The 18,978-nt window shown below is 43.3% G+C and overlaps 2 protein-coding genes across 4 annotated transcripts in view; one reads left to right on the top strand and one right to left on the bottom strand.

The window, feature by feature from the left end:
* phykpl (5-phosphohydroxy-L-lysine phospho-lyase) overlaps positions 1-2,279 on the bottom strand; it is an 11,551-nt gene extending 9,272 nt beyond the window's left edge. The window contains exon 1 of the mRNA XM_015943828.3: positions 2,261-2,279. The gene's annotated coding sequence lies outside the window, so the exon portion shown is untranslated. The remainder of the gene's footprint in view (positions 1-2,260) is intronic.
* The window catches only part of ctbp1 (C-terminal binding protein 1), a 25,100-nt gene continuing 7,218 nt past the window's right edge, over positions 1,097-18,978 (top strand). The window contains exons 1-9 of one of the 3 annotated variants that reach the window (XM_054738983.2): positions 1,097-1,263; positions 2,952-3,000; positions 4,458-4,536; positions 10,061-10,215; positions 10,302-10,446; positions 10,532-10,738; positions 10,867-11,081; positions 13,866-13,996; positions 16,801-16,928. In XM_054738983.2, coding sequence (XP_054594958.1) covers positions 4,476-4,536; positions 10,061-10,215; positions 10,302-10,446; positions 10,532-10,738; positions 10,867-11,081; positions 13,866-13,996; positions 16,801-16,928 — 1,042 coding nt within the window. In that variant the 5' untranslated portion in view covers positions 1,097-1,263; positions 2,952-3,000; positions 4,458-4,475. Of the gene's footprint in view, positions 1,264-2,951; positions 3,001-4,384; positions 4,537-7,916; positions 8,375-10,060; positions 10,216-10,301; positions 10,447-10,531; positions 10,739-10,866; positions 11,082-13,865; positions 13,997-16,800; positions 16,929-18,978 lie in introns of those variants that run through there. The other 2 variants (XM_054738984.2, XM_054738982.2) reach the window with 2 other exon arrangements.

Genomic DNA, 18,978 nt, shown 5'->3' with positions numbered 1-18,978 from the left:
TAACGTACCACGCCTTAAGCCTCGGTGCTCTGGTTATTTCCCAGCCAGACACTTTTGTAGTCTTCGTTTGCACTGATTCAGATAGGTTTGAATGCGTGGAACGATGCACTGGAACAGATGATTGAATAGCTGAATCTGGGCTGCAGCTGGACTCTCTGGCACACCATAACACAATGTACAGCGATGAGAGTGAGCGCACATGTCCAGCCAGTACTGTGTGTGTGTGTGTGTGTGTGTGTGTGTGTGTGTGTGTGTGTGTGTGTGTGTGTGTGTGTGTGTGTGTGTGTGTGTGTGTGTGTGTGTGTGTGTGAGATTGGATGTGGTGATGCAGATGACCTGGTGGCCTTTCAGAAAAGATTTTTGTGTTTTACAGATGGAAGTATACTTGTTGCACAATTTATGTATGAATAAAACTTAATAGAGATTGCTTTCTTTTTCTTATTTGCTAACAGTCCTTTTGCCTTGTTTTTGTAATTAAATCACCCAGCCATGAGAGAAGGTCATTAGGGTAGGTACCACGCCTAGTGGTGAAAAAGCAGAAGACTTGCATGATGAATGAGACCAATGGACCGAGTTTAAATCCACATTAAACTTGAATAACACATTTAGACATAAATTGTAATCGTCTATTAACAAAGTTACATTTATATTCATGTTCGTGTCGGATTTCCTTCATGAGCTTTTGGTCCATGACCGGGCGACCACTCATATCTGATAAAAATCGAACTTTAAAATTGCCCAAAGAAATCTTTAAATGAAAAAATAATTCCATTGAAAAGATGCAAAATGTGACCATAAATCTGTAAATTCCTAGCTGATCTTAACTAAAATTAACTAAAAAGTGCCTTTACCAGGAACACTAACGATACGTTTTAAAGACTTTTTTAATGTCCAAACTGTTAAACTAAATAATTAAAAGAGATCAAGTTTCATTTCAGTGAGTCTGATTTGAGACTTGTTGCTTCAAACCCACCCCGAGTCACGAACGCAGCTAAAGTTCTACACCAACCCTGCGGCTCGTTGAGCTGAAGTTACACCAGACAAGACTTTGGCGTGTCTGACATATTTCGTCGCTCCGCCGTGGAAGGTGAGGGCGCTCCTTCCAGTGCTTGGACGCTTCTCTGTTTTTTTTTCCCCAGCCTGTCTCTGACCCCCCCTCACCAACAAGCCACTTCCTCTTTTGTCTAATTTCATGGCGATCGGGAGAGAGGGAGCACCGACGCACGCACACTGTTTCGCCACTCTTCAAAGAGTTGATTTGGGGTAAATAGTCCTCGTTTTTTCCCTCTTTTCGGTACTGGAGACCAAGCGTATTCAGTTGGATTTAATCTAGCTGGAGATGAACATTTCCCAGCGCAGTTCTTTATTTGCTCAGCTTCTGGGTCAGATATTTCACATTGTAGCGCCACTCGCTGATAACAAATCGGACGAAATGGGCTCCCCCTCTCTGCCTGCTCCGCTCCCACAGACTCAGCCACACGCTACTTAACGGCGCAGGCAAGCTAACGCTAGCATCGCTGCAAACGTCTCAGATATGAATAGAAAATAAGTTCCGTGGACATATTTATGAGTTGGTCGCAAGAAATAATAATGATGTTGTTGAGAGTTAGAAAGTTGGAAGGTTGAAAGAAATAGTTGTAGTCCCCAGGTGTTTGGGTTCGGGTTAGCAACCAGCGGGTAGCTAGCCGCCGTGCTATGTTTTTAGTTAGTTGACTCAAACGCGGTTCAGAAGTTTGTGTTTGTTACATTCCTTCAGAACAAAGATGCCGAACTGGGCAAAAATTACGTAAACCACCCCAAAAATACATATAAAGCTTGCACTTGCAGATAAAATAACCAGCAAACATCTCAGGAACCCGGTGTCTGTGGAATGGACTAGAAACTAGCTAGTTAGCACCGTCAGCTAACTTGTGGGTTAACGGTAACCACTTGGCCACCGTTTAAAAATATCCATTCATTACGTATTTCCACATTACCTCCTGATTCTGAGCGGTTGGGACACAGTAACTGTTAAATTCTATATCGAGTGAGGCGTGAAAGCCAAACTAAAGTTTACCAAAAAGTTGCAAACCAGAAAACAACAGCAGGCGAGAAAGTTGAATGAGTTTGCTCTAAAGATGTCCATCACTAACGGTTGCAGGCTGCTCGTTCTGTCTGCTGTTAATTTTACATTTAGTCTAGTTTAGCTGCAACAGTCTAACTGTTTTGTTTGAAGAATAATTAAAAAAGTTACACTTGAAGAATTCTGAGTATCACTTACATGAGTTTTTGTCTTTATGCTGCTGAGGTACAAGTTGTTCTTTTGAACTTTCACCCACAAACAAATTGTATAATCATAATAATGTTAATGTTAATAATCACAACCCTTCTGTGTGTTTAGGTGTCTGAACAAGTGTTAAACATAATATAAGAAACATTTTATTACATCTTTCTGGGTTCCCACATTAACAAAATATCAAACTGATTATAAAGAAAATACTCAATTGTACTATTTTATTACAGCTGGGAGAGAAATGATGGAAGAACAAGTGTACATACAAACTTTAGAATGAAACTTTCTCCCTAGAAGCATAGGTACCTAAATTGATCCAACACTATTATTCTCATATTCTTGATAAATATTAAAATGAATAATGATTGGAGTTGAACAGCATTTTGTTTTTGGACAATATCACAAATTAAGTTATGATTTCTGAGAAAAGAGATGGCAATGAAACACAAAAACCAAATAAATGATGCTTTAAATGGAAATAATTGTTCTGAAATCACACAGCAGATCATTTCTATAAGCTAAAGTGGTCTAGAGAGCACACATTAGTTAGTTTTATTAATCAAAAAGTTTTGATGAATTCTTTGTTTGCATGATGCTTAAAAATCATGAAGTGTTTTTGTTTGCTCACCTGCAGAGCTGCCAGCTGTATAACACTGTTTACTTTTTGCTTTGTTGACAGCCTAAACTAAGTTATAGACCTGACTGGCACACCACACGACGTTCTCCAGGTGAGTTTTGGTATCACAGATAAAGATTTATGGTGTTGTAATTAGGGATGCAACGATACCACTTTTTTTCCAAACCAATACGATATCGATACTTGGATCTGAGTACTCACCGATGCCGATTACCAATAACGATACTACTACCACACAAAAAAATGCAATGATTTGAATACAGATTTTATTTTCTTCTCTGCTTTCAACAGAGAGACTGTGAGGTAGATAAAAAGTAAAATATATGAATGGAAATCATAACAAAACTAAAATATTAGGTGAACAGAAATGACAAGTTACAGTGAAGCCATTTTCAAGCAATTGCATTGGTATTGGTTAACCTTTACCGATGCCGATACCAGTATCGTATCGGTGCATCCCTAGTTGTAATTAAGATTATACACACACACACACACACACACACACACACACACACACACACACACACACACACACACACACACACACACACACACACACACACACACACACACACTCTCTTAGTTACTCTTTACTATTATTCACCTGAGACAGAATAAAACATTTCACAAAGAGTAATCTTTATTTAGCCTCTTGATTTTGGTCACAGATCCCCTAAGGCACTTATGGACCAACTATATTTCAGAAGTATTTTTTTTAGCGTTGAACTGACACTACTGAGGTGGTTTTTTCATCCTTTCATCTGTCCATTGGGTCATTTTTGTCTCGTAGGGACTCCAGAGTGGAGAAATGCTTTATGATTGCATTGGTCCGTGCAGAAGTGTGCACTGATCAGTAAAGCTAGCTGAATACTCTTCCAGCACCTGCACAGATAAAACTGCACACATATTGCTATAATTGCAGTTGTCAGGTGATGTGTCGACAAAAAGGTAGACTGCTCTATGCAAGTCCTCGTCTCCCAGCTCTCCTCCTGAATCTCTGAAACCTTCCGTCAAACAGCTATAAAAACCAAAGACCAGCGGCGCACAGCTACGACTACAGTGTTCGTTATTGTTGAGGGTAAATGTCAGGTGTGTAAACATGGCTGCACCGAATGTTGCGCAGCATTCCTCTGGCACTGCAAAAACAAACACCCTGGTCATTGGAACAACTCCACAGCAGCCCGAACAACTGTTTGGTCAAAAACACCTGTTGGGAAATCGGTAAAGACTATTAAGCCCAAAGTAGAGGAAATGTGTTGTGTTGATGGCTAAATTTCATACTGCAGGCACGACTTAACTGGGCAAAAGGAGTCCATTATGACACCTTCTGTGTAATAAACTCAAACGTGACTTGCTCGTAGAAATGAAATGGGATCATGAATTTTTCTAACAAGAAACATACCTCGTGCAGCCATGTAACGCTTTGTAACTGACAAACATACAAACGACTGACTGGATTCCTCTTTTGTTCACAGGTGATTCTAGGTGGACATCACTGAATCCCCCTCCCCCTCCCCCAGCACTTAGCTCTGTTCTCTGCTGTTCCAGGTTAAGACTTCTTGGTCTATGGCTCTGATGGAAAAAACCAAACATGTCAAGCGGCAGAGACTTGACCGCATTTGCGAGGGTAAGAGCACGCATTTATACATGATGCAAAAGCATTAGGACGTTTAGAGAACAAAATAGGAAAGGAGTCAAAAATAAAAATGAAGTTGCTAATGAATGCAGAAATGCATTTCCTAATGACTATTATTCATGTTAGATCTTTAATTCAGTTTTCAATTCAGTTTGTTTGCATAGCGCCAAATCACCACAAGAATCGTCTCAAGGGGACTTCACAAAGTCGGCATTCCAATTGATTTCAGTTCATCAAGCCAATCAGCTAAAAGTTTCCTATGTAAGGAACGCAGCAGATTGAGATCGGGCTGTTATAACATGTATGCACAACTCAAAAGTTGTGCATACATTTTAGAACAGCCCGGGGTTCCACCAACTATATTTACTGTCGATTCACCTTCAACAGATTTATGTTTAACGTTGTATTAGTCCACTCGTCACACACTGGTGAAATTTGTTCTCCGTGTAGCTGTCCCTGGCCCTGTGAAGAAAGACTGGGAGCCTCGACGGGGGCATCAGCTTTTATTTGCTGCATCCATTGATCCCTTGTATCTAATGTAGAACAGTGAAACCTTGCTCCGCTAGCCAAGGGTGCTAATGAATAGGCAGTCAACTGCTGACCACGTCAGGTGATATGTGGGGATGCGGCATTAAATACGCAGCTGAGGTAAAGTTAGACCACAATGTTTTTAGACCTCTAAGCAGTCTCCACATCCAATTTGCTCATGATTTCTCTCCTGCTTCCTGGAAAGATGGCTTTATCTAAGTTTTGTGGGCTAATCATGGGGAATCACCAACAGCTGCTCAGCTGGCAGCTACACTCCGCATTTGACCCATCCCCTGGGGGAGCGGTGAGGTGCAGACACGGCCACGCTCAATCCCCCCAATCCGACCCTTAAAGCTGAGTGTCAAGCAGGGAGGCATTGGGTCCCATTTTGACCTGACTGGGATTTGAACCCACAATCTCCAAGTCTCAGGGCGGTCACTGTAGCACTAGGCCACTGAGCTGGTGACCAGGCTGTAAACGCTGCTGTTCTGGTTACAACAGGCTGGATCTTCAGTCAGTCAAGTAACTAAAGAATGTACTCAAGTAAGAGTAGAAAGACTTCATAATAATATTACTCTAAATAAGTAAAAATAAAATACAACACTGTAAAATTACTCAATTTCTTTTCCTCAAAAAGTTACTCAGGTAAATTAGTTACTACCCTCCTCTGACATCACCCAGAAGAGGACACAGATGAGGTTTTTCTTTACCTTGCTGACGGTTTCGTTTGTGGCTGCAAACATCTTCAGAGCTGACGCTGATGGCGGCGTCACTTCCTGCTCCTTTATCCACGGGCAGCAGAGGTCCTCTGCTGCCCGCTCTCCCTTACCATACATCAAAGGCATAACAGAAAAAATAAGAGCAACAATGAAAAACCACAACATAAACACACCAACAAAACCATACACAACAGTTAGAAACAGACTAGTGCACCCAAAAGACAAGATACCAGCTGGACTTAAATGTGGAGTCGTTTATGAAATCCCATGCAAACCCTGCAATAAAACATACATAGGAGACACCGGACGCCAACTCAACACACGAACAATAGAACATAGAAAGGAGTGCGAGAAAGAAACAAGTCGAAGACACACAAGAGCAGCAAAATTAGAAGCAGAAAGTACAATAAAGAAATGGGCCGTAACAGATCACTGCACAAGAGAAAACCATATAATGGACTGGGACAACACAAGGATCATAAACACCGAACAACAGAAATACAAAAGATGGATAAAGGAAGCTACAGAGATAAGGACACGTGGATGTGGGACTATGAACAGAGACAATGGGGTCTATACATTGGATCGTGCATGGGACTGCATCATCGGAGAGGGGAGAGCGGGCAGCAGAGGGCGACAACGTCCTCTGCTGCCCGCAGATAAACAGAGTAGGAAGTGACGCCACCATCAGCGTCAGCTCTGAGGATGTTTGCAGCTGCAAACGAAACGTTAGCAAGGTAAAGAAAAGCCTTATCTGTGTTTAACAAAGAACCAAAAAGGGAATTAGAAGACAAACACAGCAAGAACTTACAAAAGATGCGGGTAATCTTTTTATTTGCTGAATCCAGGCTAGAATGCTCCCAAACCTGAGATGTTTTGGTACGCGTAGCGTTTCATTGTCGACTATTTCTATTGTCGATATTTGTCGAAAACGTCGCCGAATCGTTGCGGCCCTAATCGGTTATCGGCCATAACAGGGTTCTTGATATCGGTATCGGCCCAAAAATTTCATATCGGTGCATCACTAGTGTGTGTTGTTTTAGTCAAGAGTGTCACACTTGTCATATTAGATGGATATAGTTTGTCCTGGGTGAGGGATGGGCCATCATCATGCATAGGTCAGAGGGCATCTACCCCTCCCCATAAAAAGGCTGCTGTTTGATGTAGTGTTGGTAGTAAAACATCAGAATCAGATTTATTACCATGTGCATGTGAGTCATCTACTAGGAATTTGTACAAGGTACAAGGAAGGTGCAAACATACATTCAGATTAAAGTCAGGTGAGGCAGTATTTACATTAGGATACATCAAATAAAGATAAATAAAAGAAACATAGTCAGAAAGCAATCATAAGCATAGAAATGTGGGTGATCAGGGCATTTGTGTGTGTTTTGACCATTCATCGGGTGTTCAGGAGCCTTACAGCGGAGGGGAAGAAGCTGTTTTTGTGACGCAAGGTTCTAGTCTGTAAGGACCTGAACCTCCTCCCTGAAGGCAGGGTGTCAACAGTCCATGACCAGGGTGAGAGGGGTCAGCGTATGAAAACACATTTCAGAGGTAGTAAAAGGTAGTAAATTAAACTCTAGGATTCCTGTATAAACCTGCTCTTTCCTGAGGAGACACGTTATTTCTGAATTAGCCTACTAGCTAACAGCCACCGCTGTAAATTGTATGATGTTAAGGCGTTGTCGTCCAAGAAACAAGGAATACTGATGCAGAGGAAATAGTTCAAATGAAAACCAAGCCACTGTTGATCTGTTTGAAAATCTCTGTCTCAGGATGAGTTAGTTGTTTTATAAGATTAAATCCGATCTATTCCACTTGACTTGGATCATTTTTAAAATGATGAGATCAGGGCCGATTTCGTGATCAGATCAGACGAGCAACCCCTAATCCTTGCACTACTTTTCAAACTCTGGGTGTCGCTTCGCTGAGACGAGCCCGCTCGCTAGAGCAGTTTCCCAGGTGTCATGGACTACCATCTGAACAGTGTAGAGTCGAGCTGCTCTAAGTAGTGGAAAAGGCCCGTTAGCTTGGTTTGACACTACTAGAAGTACCATGCATTTGATGATGGAGAACCTTCACTAGCATCTTCTGTTGGTGGAGTTGAAATGTAAAAATTTGCTGCCCAGAAAGTGCTCTGTGAACTTGGTGCTTCTCTAACACACAGCCTGGTACGATAAGCAGGAATCCTCCTTCAGCAGCCAGTGTTCAGAGTCTTTGGTGATCAGACAGAAATGGAGGAGACAGTCAGGGAGAGTCTCTGGAGACCAATGAGAGGAAGAGGAGAAGGTGAAGGGTTATGGCCGAGGCTGTGGGGAAACAGGCCAGCTGTCTCTTTAAAAAACGACAACAGCCCCAAACCGCCCTCAGCCTTGGCTTGGGCTATGCTAATGAGGTTAGTGCTGGTTGGTTGGTTCACAATGGCGCGCCCTGTGATTGGATGGCGTCCGTGGGGGAGGGGCTGGGCGTGGATGACAGCTGGGATCCAGTCAGCCTAGAGCAGGCTGGCAAGAGAGGGAGGAAAAATAAGAGCGGTAGAGAGAGGCAGGAAGACGGGCTGACACACTTCACAATGCAAGGTTAGGCCCCGGTGCTTGTGTGTGTTTTCTGTTCTGGCATGTGTTTTTAAGTTTTCTAAACTGTGTGTGAGATAGGTGGGGGGGTCTAGGGTTTGGGTGCGGCGCTGCTCTGTGAGCAGTTTCCCCTTCACGTTCAGTGGTGTCGCAGCCGTTGAGAAGGAACTGAATAAGCGTATTTCTAGCTGCGTCTGGGTGGAGTACCGCTGCTTGCTGCATTATCATCGTCTGCTGCCCCTCCCCCCCCACCTCTTACTCTAAATACAGCCAGAGGGAGAGGAGGGAGCGGAGGAAAGAAAGGCAAAGGGAGGGAGGTTGAATGAATCACTGAATGAATTGTATTGTGTGTCTGGCCATGCTTGCTCTTCATAGGCCTTGGCTATGCCAACGTCCTTTACTCAAATTACTCTGTGTGTAGGCCTGCCTGCTTGTATATTTTGTCTGAGGGGTCTTTGTGATCAACCACTTTAGGCTTTTTCTGCAGAGCAAACGTCTCTTTGTGTGTAGCAGCAGGAATGGGAGCCTTGCTGATGCCAATAACCAAATTTGTGATTCCAGACTGGAACAAGACGTTAAATATGCTGAGATCCTCCTTTCCTGTTTGCGTTTTGTCCAGAATGAAAGCTCAGATTTTCACCAGCGGTTCCCTTCTCCTCCTTAGCCGTCTCACCATTATGTCCTGCCCTCTGTCCAAGGAAACGTTCCAACTCGGCGGGCTCCGCCACAGTGGAACACACACCTGTCACACTGCAGCGACAGGGCAACAAATACATTCAGTGTGAAAAGAGGAGAGCGACACACTAGAAAAACTCAAATCAGACGGGCATGAATGGTTTAGTTTTGAGGTGGTCGTTTTTTACCGGCTTTTCTCCTGATGGTGGTTCATCAGCTAAATGTGACTCTTAAAGACGTGTGATGTAGGTCAGGACTTAGACCCCCATACACCCCGAACCCCCCACCACCACCTCCTCTCAGCGACCCTTCCCCCCAGCCGCAACATCACCTCTCCCCCCCATCTTACCCATATCAACGTGTCTTCTGCTCATAAAGGACTCGGGTCGAGTTCTTACCCAGAGCTTAGCTCCTGTCTAATCTTCACAGCAGCCAGAACTGGGCCGACGGAGGCCCGACTGGAAACACTGGTTACATGCGTTCTTAAGTGGAGCTGGAGTCCAAGTAGGCCATATTCCTGGATGCTCTCCATGCCTCGACAGAGATTTGGTTACACGTTGCTGATGAGTTTACACACATGGCTCTTGTAGTTCGCTGGATCTGCTGGAAAAACCGAGTCATAAAAGTCTGACTTCCTATGTCTGAGAGGTGAGGCAGTTAGCCGTGTTTGTGTGGAGGGGGATTTCTGAGCAAGGGTAGCATGATGACTTGCATCGCGTCGGGAAGTCCAGACAGGGAAATGCAGACTGTTGAGTCACTAACCTGAACTTAACAGATGTGTGAGTAGTGACACGAGATTTCAATCAGTTAGCTTAAAGAAACGTCAGGAAAGGTTTTGGTATTTTCTATTTAATATTTTAATAAGATCCAGCTTTGCTTTAGTTACACAGGTTTGAGATTTTCATTTTGGGTTTTAAAAAAGCTCTTTTCAAAATATATTTAGCAGGAAGTCCTGCTGATGGCTCCTAATCCATCACCGCATATTTGTTGGTAATGTTTGTGTTTTTGTGGACGCAGGTATCCGACCCCCCATCCTGAATGGGCCCATGCACCCCCGGCCCCTGGTGGCCCTGCTGGATGGACGCGACTGCACTGTAGAAATGCCGATCCTCAAAGACGTGGCTACCGTGGCTTTCTGTGATGCCCAGTCCACACAAGAGATTCACGAGAAGGTAGCTGAGGAGCTCACATGAGACGAGTCCAGGAGGAAGAGACACCAGGATGGTCGTGCTGATAACTTGAATCTCGTTGTGTGTAGGTGCTTAATGAAGCCGTGGCCGCCCTGCTGTACCACACCATTACTTTATCCAGGGACGACTTGGAAAAGTTTAAAGGCCTGCGAGTGATCGTCAGGATTGGCTCGGGTTTTGACAACGTGGATGTTAAAGCAGCAGCTGAGCTAGGTGAGTGTGTGCATTACAGACGGCCGCGCCGCATACACACAGCTAGCAGAGAGCGTTAATTGCTGTTGGTGTCTTTGTCATCCAGGTATTGCTGTGTGTAACGTGCCAGCAGCCTCGGTGGAGGAGACAGCCGACACTTCGCTATGTCTGATTCTCAACCTGTACAGGCGAGTCACCTGGATGCACCAGGCCCTGAGGGAGGGAACACGGGCCTCTAGTGTGGAGCAGATCAGGGAGGTGGCTGGTGGCGCCGCTCGAATCCGGGGTGAAACTCTCGGGATCATCGGTCTAGGTAAGTGAAGAATGTAGATGGGGAGGAAAAGACTCGAGAATTGTGAGCTGGTTGTAAAAACCACTGGAAGTCTGACTGAAGTACTTATTTCATCAGCTGTTCACAGCCTTTACATCTCCTCCTTTCAGGTCGTGTGGGTCAAGCTGTAGCTCTGCGAGCCAAGGCTTTTGGATTTAGCGTGATATTTTATGACCCCTATCTTCCTGATGGCGTTGAGCGTTCTCTGGGTCTGCAGCGGATGGCCACCCTGCAGGACCTGCTCATCCACTCTGACTGTGTGTCTCTGCACTGCAGTCTGAACGAGCACAACCACCACCTCATCAACGACTTCACCATCAAACAGGTGAGAGGATGCACCGGTGCTTTGTGTTAATATGGTGGAAGAAGCTCACATTTGTTGTCCTGTAGCGGTAATACATTTTCTCTTCCTAGAAACAGTTCTTTGTATTTATTGCACATGCTTGACCAGAGCCTTTAGGCTTCCTACTTTTAGGATCTGCAGCTTGTTGGTGACCAGGTAGACCTGGTCGGTGTGCAGCAGTGTTGATGACTGCTTATGGAGCTGGAACTAGTAGTAGTCTTATAGCTGTGTGGTTAGTGCTGTGATAAAAGCACTGTTTGTGACTCGAGTCAGCTGTGCCAGAGTTTATCCTGCACCATTTGTTCTTGGTGTAATCTGTGTCTGTAGTCTGTATGCAGGCTTCCCGCGGGGTCTTAAATAGTCTTAAAAGCATTGAATTTAGGAATTTGGAAATAATTTCTAAATTAATTTTAAAACATTTCCTAAAAGTCTTGAATTTTGACAGCTGGGTCTTAAAATTTGTGCTGTATGTATATTCTCCGTACTGTATTTGTCCTCTAAAGTTTCATTTTCAACCACAATCATTTTTATTCAATAACGAAGCATAAATAAACTGGCGCAACCAATAATTGAGAACGCAGCACAGCTTTGGGTCAAAATACCCCGAACACGTGACGTATTCCGCTCCCGCGCTACAGCAGCGATGATACAAACGGTAAACAACACAGACCACACGAACCTCCAGCTTAGGAGAAACGGGGAAAATCTCAGCAGACCATGAGGAAGGTTGACGGACGCCCAGGGCTGGGTGCCAGAACTCTGGACCTCTTTGGGACTGAGTGAAAACATTCGGTAGGCACTGATATCACAAAAAAAATCATTAAAATGTCCCGGTAAGTGATCCACCGCAAGTCTTGCGTCTCCTTTCAACAACACTTCTCTGCAGGCAAAAAACCCTCAAACGTTTGGGTGCGTTTTGCTTAAGTAAACAGCAACTAAATGCAAATCCGGTGATTGGTGCCACGAAAATCAAGAAGGGCAGCACCTGGTCGTGCACGGCATCATCTCGTAAAGTCTTTGACTGCAAAAAAGTAAACCCGAGTCCATCACCTTCCAAAACACTGGAGGAGTCTGAGGATGGAGGCTGATAAAGCGGAGACAGGACATAAAACCAACTTAGCTGCTGTTTACCAGCATGATAAATGCAGTTCAGCTGGGTTGTAATTACTGCTGTTACTGACATGAAGGGAAGCATTAATGAAGACTTGTTTTTTACATGTATTTAAATGTTGCACCTTTAACATTTGCACTGTAGCTTTGGTGAAATAAAGTATAATATAAATATAAAATAATATAAACAATAAGAACAAAACCTTTAAGTAGTTTGTTTTCCTCTCTTAAAGTAAAAAAATTATAGATTTCAACAAAGTATCATTAAAGTACCACCATCAAAGACCAGGTGGTATCCAGAAGTATCTCCTGATACCCAGTCCTACCGACGCTGTTATGGTTTAAACATGTGTTTTACGTTACCTAGCTACCCTTTCAGTGAAAGCGCAAGCTGCTCTACTGCTGTTCTCTACTGAGTGTTTTGGCTAAATATAATACAACAAAGATAAATAAATGAACACAGGTTCAAGGATTTAGTTTTGCCAGTAGGGCTGTGACATGGGTATTAAACGTGTTAGTGTTCTTGAAAAGGTCTTAAAGTCTTGAATTTAACTTGATGAAACCTGCAGGAAGCCTGTGTGTGCTTCATTTCATACAGACCTAAACAATGATCGTGATAGTTAGTGATGCACTGATATGAAAGTTTTGGGCCGATACCGATATTATTACCACTGTTATGGCTGATAACCGATATTTGCAGATATACTGACATCAATGCTTCTAAAATCAGCTGATTTTTTTCTAGAATGAAAATTATTAAAGCTGAATTTATGTTATTATATACACTCACACTTCTGAGATGATTACAATCACTGTCACATGGCTAAACAAATACACACCACCCCCTCAGCTGAAACAGATAAACAAATGGAAACAAGATGGAAAAATATCGGCTGTTAATAACAGCCTAGTTTTGTTTATCGGACCGACATCGATATGTTAAAAATGACTAACATCGGCTGATACGATATCGATCCTGATATGTTGTGCATCCCTAGTGATAATGATAAAGTTTGATAAGTAGTAGGGTAGATGGGCCCAAGCTTTTTAAAGGACCTCAAGAGCAACCAACATCCGATGTTTAGTTTTTGTTAAAAAATGCCCAAACTAATTACTTTTAGTACTAAAAAAGATGAGTGTTTGCTAAAATTCTGTTAGTTTCCATCTGCATCAACAGACTAAATTTCTCTGAGGGCCACAAGCGGCCACAGCTTCCGCTTTAGTGGGACAACTCCCAAAACGAAGTTCACTGCGATTCTGCTCTTAAGTGTAATGTCAGTAGTCAAACCAGCCTGTGGTAGAAAGTGTGTTAGCGGTTTGATCTTAACCTAATGCGATCCTTTGTGTCTGATTAGTTGATGTTAAGTTTTGTATTTTCTATACTTTTGTTTAATATTCATGCACCAGGCATGAAACCATCCGAATGCTCCGTTACCGCCGCTAGGACGCTTCCTGTGTTTTCTTTTCTGATGAACACAAAACAGAAGTCTAGAAAAACCTGTTATTAAACATTCTCTATTATTTACGACATTTGTCCTGAAAAACTGAGTCAGTGTTCATTCATTTGTGTCAGAGATTGTCGGATGTACTTTATATACGTTGATGAAGATTAGGTGTTTAAGTTCTGCTCAGCATGGCTTGATCGTTTTATCACAGATGCGTCAAGGGGCCTTCCTGGTGAACACATCCAGAGGTGGGTTGGTGGATGAGAAAGCTCTGGCGCAGGCTCTGAAGGAGGGACGGATACGAGGGGCCGCCCTAGACGTCCATGAGACAGAACCCTTCAGGTAATCACTGCCCAGTTCATAAGACTCTCATGTGCTGGGAATACTGGGAAGTGTTCACAGCAAAGGGACCAGTTAAGGATCGGAGGTGGATTGGAGTTCTCGTGTTTCATTAGTTTAGACTAAAATGCTGCTATAAATATCAGAAACATAAAGTTCATCTGGATTCATTACTCTTGTTTTTACTCCAGTTTATTTAGTGCCAAATCACAACAAGTGTGCTCTCAAGGCACTTAAAAAAAAGTTTACACGTGTGTGTGTGTGTGTGTGTGTGCGTGTGTGTGCGTGTTCTCTGTCTTCTCGATCCCCAGTGAGTCGTGGAGGATGGCTGCTTATACTGAGCCAGGATTCTCTGGAGGTTTCTTCCTGTTAAAAGGGAGTTTTCCTCTCCACTGTCGCTAAATGCTTGTTTAGTATGAGGATTGCTGTAAAGTCGCTGACACTAGTCGGTGACTTGATGCAACCTGATGGGTTCCTTACATAGGAAACTTTACTGATTGGTAGGGCAGCTCGATTATGTCAAAAATGATGATCACAATTATTTTTGACTGAAATCGAGATCTTGATTATTTAAGATGATGTTTTAAATTAATGTTGTTTTTATTTATTTATTTATGTATTCGGTCATAAAATTGCACAGGGCACAATCAGGACAAAAATCAATAAGGAACAAGATAATCACAAAATTCCTGATTCCTAGTATAGAAAGGCCACTGCACTTGATCATAGTTAATGATCCAAAGAATATTGGCCGAGGTTTAACTTATTTAAGCATACCCAATACAGACCCCAAAACCCAACCAATATACTGACAGCAAGAATTATACAGTGCATTTATATATAAAATAAGAAAAAAAAACATAAACATCTATATTGTAGTGAACTTTCACAAAGTGTTGCGTAATAATTATTTAGTCCTCTCCAGCTGTGCTGTAGGGGAGTGTACAGTAGCAACGTGTCGCTCAGAGAGATTATTTATCAGTGTGAGGAACTTATTTCTGTCCATTTCTGACTTGTTTATTTACAGGTCCCATCGGGTAATGTAAAAATTGTCCCAGGCACGATCGGAGGTGCGCTGCAAATCCCCCAACCCGTCTCACAGCAGTCGGGGGCAAGCTGTGTGTGTGTGTGTGCGTGTGTGTGTTAGTGTGCACACATTTTGCCATTTTAAGTGGTTCAGGAGCCTAGGCTGCAGGTACAGGGTGTGTCACTCACTCCATCTAATCCACGAGGGAGCCGGCTCTGAGAGCCGTTTCTTTCACAACGACACATCACTGCATCATTCTCTTTCCTAATGTCCGGATGGACGATCCGGAGCTCAGGCTGAGTGTTTTGCCAACCTGCAGGAAATGTCGACGACGGTTACCCAGAAAGTAGTTAAGGGTTACCAGAAATGTTTCTAGGTTGTTTTCTAGGTATTTAAAAAGTCAAGAAGGGGGTCTGAAAAGCTGAAACTAGGGATGGGTACCGAATTCGGTACTTTTTAAGGTACCGACCAAATTCCATAGTACCGACCGAGCACCGATTCACGTCGCTTCAAACGGTGCCTCGTTTCGGTACCCGGCCTTCACAACGAGAACTTGCCAAGACAGCTGCGCATGCGCAAGAGCGTTATGTCGTCGGTCCCTGCGAGCGAGTTGTAAACAGAGCAGCATGGTAGAAAGAATGCACGCTAACGCTTGGGTCCACTTCACTAAATGTGATGGGTAACTGGGTGATGATGAAACCAGCGACAACGATCTAAGTGAGACATCCTCATCTTAATATGCTCCGGTAGGTAAATAAAATGTATAAGATAACTTTACCTTGATATTTTAGCCTCCGTTTCACTAATGGTGCGTTCGCTTTCTCCTCGGAACTCTGAATTTCCGACTAGAACATGAACGCGCTCTAAAGTTTGGCTTCACTTTACTAAATGCGACGGGTGATTGGGTGAAGATGAAACCAGCAACAACGATCTAAGTGTGAGGCATCGTCGTTTTAATCTGCTCCAGCAGCTAAATAAACTGTTTAAGATAACATTAGCTTGATATGTTAGCTTCCATTGCCATCGTTGTTATCAGCTAATGGTGCGTTCGCTTTCTCCTCGGAAATTCTAACTTCCCAGTAGGAAAAATCAATTGAAAAAGGACGGTAAAAGGAATGAAGATACACAGTAAATTTAGTTCACAGTAAAGATGTTTGCTTCAGTTTAATTATCAACTTATAAAACTACAAGGACAATGTTAAAATGCAAACAGTTGAATGTTATTTATCGTGATATTTATCAAATATTGTTTTATATTGAGAAAAATATATATTTAATTATAAAAGAGAATTAAAATAATAAACACTCAAAAGTATCGAAAATTGGTACCGTTAAGTACCGGTATCGATTCCTAGGTACCGGGAATTAGTACCGGATCGATTCAAATGTCAAAGGTACCCATCTAGTAAAGTCGTTAAGTTGGCATCACTGTGGGAGCAAATAATCTCCTTGTTTTGTTTTTATAATGGTTCAAAACTCAGATTGTAATTATGATTCAAGTTCGATTAATTGAGCAGCCCTACTGAGTGGCTTAGTGAACTGAACTGTATTGGAATGTTTGTGAATTGTCTCGAGATGACTCTTGTTGTGATTTGGCGCTATATAAACAAACTGAATTGAATTGAATTGAACTGCAGCTGTAAATGAATCTACGGTAATCTAATGAATTTTACCCATGAGCCTCTGTTAAATGGTTTATACCTGAGCTACTGATCCTAGAGCTGTTTGTAGCCATAGATGTTCGGACCCGGATCACTCAGGCCTGTTGCCTTTTCTACAGTTTTTCAACAGGCCCCCTGAAGGATGCTCCCAACCTGATCTGTACCCCTCACACATCTTGGTACAGTGAGCAGGCCTCCATCGAGGCTCGTGAAGAAGCAGCCAGAGAAGTGCGCCGGGCCATTACTGGTAAGACACATGCTTTCATCTTCATATGCATCTAAAATAATCTTTCTAAAATTTCTCCACACAATGCGAGCTGGTTCTTTATATGTTCCTAAGCTGATTATCAGTCAGAAACAAAAACTTCTGCAGTAATATGACTGGAAATACAAAACAAACCTGTGATGAGCTACAGAAGCCTCCCATCACTGAAACAGCTCAGCCTGAAGGCCAGGTCAAATCTGATGTTTTTAGGTTTCTTCTCCGTATTTAAAAACATTTGATTACACAGTTGGAATAATAATTTCATTAGGCTCCCACAGACCAAAGACATGCATTTTAGGTTACTCTAAGTTGTCCCCAGGTGGGTGTGACTGGTTTTCTCTAGCCCCCTTCAGACAGGCCATGAAAAACGGAAATGTTCCAGAATCTGTCCGTAAGACCTTTCTGTCTGAATACAAACATCCGGATAACGTGTTCCGAAATTTATCCGGACGAAGCCCCTAGTAACAGGTCCGGACTTGTTACGGACAGGGTGGCTGCTTCAGACTGGTGAGGTAAAGTTCCGGACAGGGAGGAGGGGGAGGAGGAGGGGACTGGGGGACGCTGTGCGCACCTAGATAGCCCGCTGCTGTAGCATGCAGCGAACCACGGCAGCTCGCCTCCTACGGTACCGTCTAGACGCGCGACGGAGCGCTTCACACCGCTTCAGTGATTCCTTTAACCATTGAGCTTCATCATCCAGGTCTCTTATGCGTCTTCGTGTGCGCAGAATTATGCTTAAGGGCCTCGTGATTTTTATCTTGAGAGGCGCTATAGAAATGATATTTTCTTCTTCTTCTTCTTAACATGAGTCCGATTCCCACCCCACCCCCCGCAGCCGTCAGACATCTGGAACTTTTCCCTGCTGTGTGAACTCAGCCGAAAGGACAAGTTCCGGTACAAAAGTGGTGTGTCTGAAAGCACAGTTCCGGTTAAAAACCGGATTAAATTGTCCGCAAATGTTCCAGAATGTCTGTCTGAAAAGGGCTTCTGTGTGTCCTTGTGATGGGCCGGAGACCTGTCCAGGGTGTCCTCCGCCTCTCGCCCATGGAGATTAGCTCCAGCTCCCAACGACACTAGTGAGCGTGAAGCGGTTCAGATGATGGATAGAGGAGACTTTAGTCACTTTTGCATGAAGTATTCTATTTCCCAGGTCATGTGGGTCACTTCAATCTGCCAGAGATGACATTTCATAATGATTAAACTTTGGTAACCAATTTCTCCAAAAGTTGTCAAATTTCTCACGCTCTGAGCTGCAGAAACTAAACTGGGTTCCAGGAAACCAAAATAAGTCTGACTTTTCAGAGAAAACCTGTCTTCCCAATTCTTAGGACAGGTGTACGTTTACTTTGGCCAGGTGTACATGTCTTTTGGACAGGTACATATTTCCTTAGGCCAGGTGTACGTATCCTTAGGCCAGGTGTACGTATCCTTAGGCCAGGTGTACGTATCCTTAGGCCAGGTGTATGTTTACTTTGGCCAGGTGTACGTTTACTTAGGCCAGGTGTATGTATCCTTAAGCCAGGTGTATGTTTACTTGGGCCAGGTGTATGTTTACATAGGCCAGGTGTATGTTTACTTTGGCCAGGTGTATGTTTACTTTGGCCAGGTGTATGTTTACTTTGGCCAGGTGTATGTTTACTTTGGCCAGGTGTATGTTTACTTAAGCCAGGTGTATGTTTACTTTGGCCAGGTGTACGTATCTCTCGCCAAATAGAATATTAACTAAGCAATCACAGTGTAACCATGGACACATTGCTAGGTGTGTGTGTGCGTGCGTGTGTGCGTGCGTGCGTGTGTGTGTGTGTGTGTGTGTGTGTGTGTGTGTGTGTGTGTGTGTGTGCGTGCTCTCTGTCTTCTCGATCCCCAGTGAGCGTGGAGGATGGCTGCTTATACTGAGCCAGGATTCTCTGGAGGTTTCTTCCTGTTAAAAGGGAGTTTTCCTCTCCACTGTCGCTATATGCTTGCTTAGTATGAGGATTGCTGTAAAGTCACTGACTAGTGTCAGTGACTTGATGCAATTTGCTGGGTTCCT

Source organism: Nothobranchius furzeri, chromosome 1, assembly GCF_043380555.1.
Source record: "Nothobranchius furzeri strain GRZ-AD chromosome 1, NfurGRZ-RIMD1, whole genome shotgun sequence".
NCBI lineage: Eukaryota > Metazoa > Chordata > Actinopteri > Cyprinodontiformes > Nothobranchiidae > Nothobranchius > Nothobranchius furzeri.
This window is presented reverse-complemented; position numbering and strand designations above follow the sequence as displayed.